General features: G+C 39.3%; 1 protein-coding gene across 1 annotated transcript; it reads left to right on the top strand.

Moving 5' to 3' along the window:
- The first annotated feature begins 207 nt into the window (after positions 1–207).
- LOC147803004 (uncharacterized) lies at positions 208–2,343 on the top strand. The gene has a single exon (XM_087152824.1). It carries the CDS (start codon positions 208–210, stop codon positions 2,341–2,343), a length of 2,136 nt encoding a protein of 711 aa, XP_087008950.1.
- The last annotated feature ends 1,640 nt before the right edge of the window (positions 2,344–3,983 follow it).

Below are 3,983 nucleotides of genomic sequence, written 5' to 3'. Positions count from 1 at the left end.
GATGTGGAGCCAAGTATGAAAATTATAACACTAAAAAACAAAATAACACAAAGTGACACATATGATGAAGCGTTTGCCAGAGAAATGTTTTTCTCAATTGTGGAAGAGAGGAAAAGGAAGGAAGAAATTGAGGAACAGCGAAGGAAGGAAGAAATTGAGGAACAGCGAAGGAAGGACGAAATCGAAGCTCAGCAGAAAAGAGAACAAATGGAATTTGAGTTGAAAAAACTTGAAATTGAATCCCGTACTCAACTAACTCAAACTTCATCGCCCAATGGAAACGGACAACATAACGTTGACTTAATTAAGCTCATTCCTAAATTCAAGTTAAGGGATGATGATATCGTGATTTATTTATCTTTATTTGAAAGACAGGCTAAAAGAACAGGGATTGATTCTAAAGACTGGGTGTCATGTTTATTAACTTTATTGCCTTCTGAAATCATTCAACTAATTGGTAGAGAATCTGAAGAAAAATTTGAAGACTACGAATACATTAAGACCATTTTATTAAAGAGATTTAAATTGAATCCTGAAAGTTTTAGAAAAAAGTTTGTGATGCACCAGAAAAGCACTGAAAAGTCGTGGAGGGATTTTTGTTATGAAATCACGAATTATTTCGAAGAGTGGATTGATGGACTTGAAATCAAAGACTTTGCCAGTTTAAAAAATCTCATTATCACTGATCAACTTAAGAAAAAGGTACCTCATGAAGTAAGAGACCACCTTCTTGATGAGTGGGCAAATTTCGTTTCTCCAACCAAATTAGCGGATAAGCTTGACGAATATGACAGTGTACGTAATGATTCAAGGAAAACAACTGGAATTCCCTCAAAAGACAAAACTAATGAAAAGTGGCGACCTCGTTCTCCACCTTCAGAAAGAAATTCAAGAAACAAATCATTCTACAAACAGGGCTCATCAAGCGCATATACACCCCCCCGTAAGAGTGATGAACTACAGAGGTCGTTTTCCAAACTATCTTGTTATACTTGTGGAAGAGAAGGCCATACATCCAGATTTTGCCTTAAAAATCGGCAACCTAGAAACACTCCTACAACTGCCCAAAACAATCTAATCCAATCGTCACCACTCCCTTTAGAAAAAGAAAAACCAGAAGCGCTAACTGCCAAGATTTCTATTCCTGTCTCAAAATCCGTGGATATATCTGGAAACATAGATGATTTAAAACTCGTCAGAGTTAAATGCGGAAACGTGGTTCTAAATGGCATTGTAGACACAGGAGCCCAGATATCGGTAGTCCGCGAGAAGCTAGTCGCCGACATACCTTGTGAAGGAGAAAGTAAAATAGAGATATCTTCTGCTTTCGGAGAAAGCGAAGTCACTCCACTGAAAATTTTCCAAATGAAAATAAATGACGAACTTCATGGTAGTGTACCTATCACCTGTGCTGTTTCAAAGAAGCTGGTAACCGATTTGCTGCTAAGTTCTTCAGCTTATGAGATACTGTGTGAAAATATTGAGCTTTGTCACAGTAATCTTCAATGGAATACCTTTTCAGAGGGGGAAGACTCTAGCGACGAACCATCACCATCGAAAGAAAATACTTCAAATTGTGCTGTCATTACCCAAATTTCACAAAAAGACATTAAGAATGCAAGAATGGAAAATGACACTAAATTGGATTTTAAGACTCTTCAAGAACAAGATGAGAGTCTAGCAAAATGCTTTGAATGGGCGAAAAGGAACAAAAATGCTTATACAGTTCAAAACGAAATTCTACTTCACTCGGAGAATATTTGTGGCGAAAACATCAAACAAGTTGTGTTACCCTTAGAGAAAAGAACAGAAGTTCTGAGAATGGCTCATGAAATTCCTCTTGCTGGTCACCTCGGTGAGAAAAAGACAACTCAACGAATTAAATATTCATTCTTCTGGCCTACTATCAAACAAGACGTTAAGAAGTTCTGTGAAAGCTGCAAGGAATGTCAATTGAAGCGAACAATCACATATAAAGATAGAATTCCAATCCAACCTATCGTCAGACCAGAAACACCCTTTGAAGTATGGAGTGTTGATTGCATTGGACCGTTAGAACCACCATCCAGAAAAGGTCATCGGTTTGTGATATGTGCAATTGATTTATGCACTAGATGGGCAGAAGCCATCCCTGTTAGAGAAATAAGTGCAAAGACCACATGCAACGTCCTGATGAAGATTTTTTCTCAAACCGGATTTCCGAAAATGATTCCGATCAGGGAACTAATTTCACAGCCAAACTCACCCGATCTTTTGAAGACTTACTTGGCGTATGTCCCAGATTTTCCACTCCCGGACACCCCGAGAGTATGGGTGCTGTCGAACGATGGAATAGGACTTTAAAAGAAATGATGAATAAAAATATCCAAGAACATGGAAGGAATTGGGACCTACACCTTCCCTATCTTCTGTTTGCCTATAGAGAAGTGCCACATAGCACCACTGGTTTGTCTCCCTTCCAGATGGTGTATGGAAGACTGCCACCGGGACCTTTATCCTTGTTGAAGGAGATCTGGACAGGCGAACGTAGCGTTCCAGTCACTGCATCTCGCTCAATTGAAACATACCTACATGATCTTATCGGAAAAATAAGAAAAGCTCATGACATTGCAGCTGAAAACTCCAAAATCTCTCAAGACGGATATACATCAAGATACAACTTACGGTCTAAGGATAAGACTTTCAATGTTGGGGACAAAGTCCTCGTGCTAATCCCATCGTCATCTCACAAATTACTCAGTACTTGGCAAGGACCAGCTACTGTAATCGAACTTACCAGACCCCACTCTGCCAAAGTCGAAATGGAAAACGGGAGTATAAGGGAACTCCACATAAATAAATTAAGGCCTTATATTGTTCGAGTGGATCATATTGGTATCATTTTCGACCAAGATGAAGACTTTGGAGATATCCACTATGCACCAGCGGATCTTATGGACAAATCTACTGAAGATTTATGGACCCACTTGCAAAATATGAAAGGTGACCTAAAATATTACCAGCGAAAGGAACTATTCAATGTGTTAAAATCATACACCGATGTTTTTAGTAGCAAACCAGGTCATGCCCATGTCGATGGTCATGACATAAAAGTTTCAGCAGACTGTAGTCCGAAGAGATTAAAACCCTATCGTGTCCCCATTTCGCTACAAGACGAAGTTGATCGCCAAGTTAAAGAATTACTAGAATGGGATCTAATAGAGCCCAGTGACAGTGAATGGGCACATCCTGTGGTATGCGTTGCAAAAAAGGATGGTAGCGTTAGACTGTGCATTGACTTTAGACTTCTGAATAGCTTCACAGTTCCTGACGCATATCCAATGAATATCGCAAAAGACCTACTTTTTGAAATAGGTAAAGCCCACTTTATAACAGTAATCGATTTAACGAAAGGGTACTGGCAAATCCCGATGAAGGAAAGCGCCAAACCATATACAGCATTTGTCACTCATGCTGGCCATTACCAATGGAAGGTCCTTCCGTTCGGTTTAAAGAATGCTGGAAGTACCTTTCAGAAATCCATGGATAAAGTACTAGCTCGCCATAGGCGCTACTGTCGCTCATATATTGATGATGTGGCGATATTTTCTAGATCCTGGGATGAACATCTCTACCACATCGACCAGGTGGTTCAAACTCTGCGAAGTGTTGGTCTAACCGCAAATCTAGAAAAGTGTGATTTCGGAAAGAGTCACGTGAAGTTCTTAGGCCATATAATAGGTTCTGGCACTCACTCTCCAGATCCTGAAAAAGTAGAAGTCATCCAAAATTTGTCTAAGCCTACCACCAAAAAGGAAGTTAGAAGTCTATTAGGGCTGGTGAGCTATTATAGAGAATATATCCAAAATTTTTCTGAAATAGTTCTACCTTTAACGAACCTTACTAAAAAGAATGTTCCGAATAATATTTCATGGGACTCGAAAGCAGAAGCATCCTTCAACAAACTTAAAGAAGAGCTGATTAAAATGCCATCACTACATACT

This window comes from Parasteatoda tepidariorum, chromosome 10, assembly GCF_982258835.1.
Source record: "Parasteatoda tepidariorum strain Cologne lab strain chromosome 10, Ptep-v5.0, whole genome shotgun sequence".
Classification (NCBI taxonomy): domain Eukaryota; kingdom Metazoa; phylum Arthropoda; class Arachnida; order Araneae; family Theridiidae; genus Parasteatoda; species Parasteatoda tepidariorum.
Note: the sequence above shows the minus strand (reverse complement) of the source record. Positions and strands in the feature narration are given on the sequence as shown.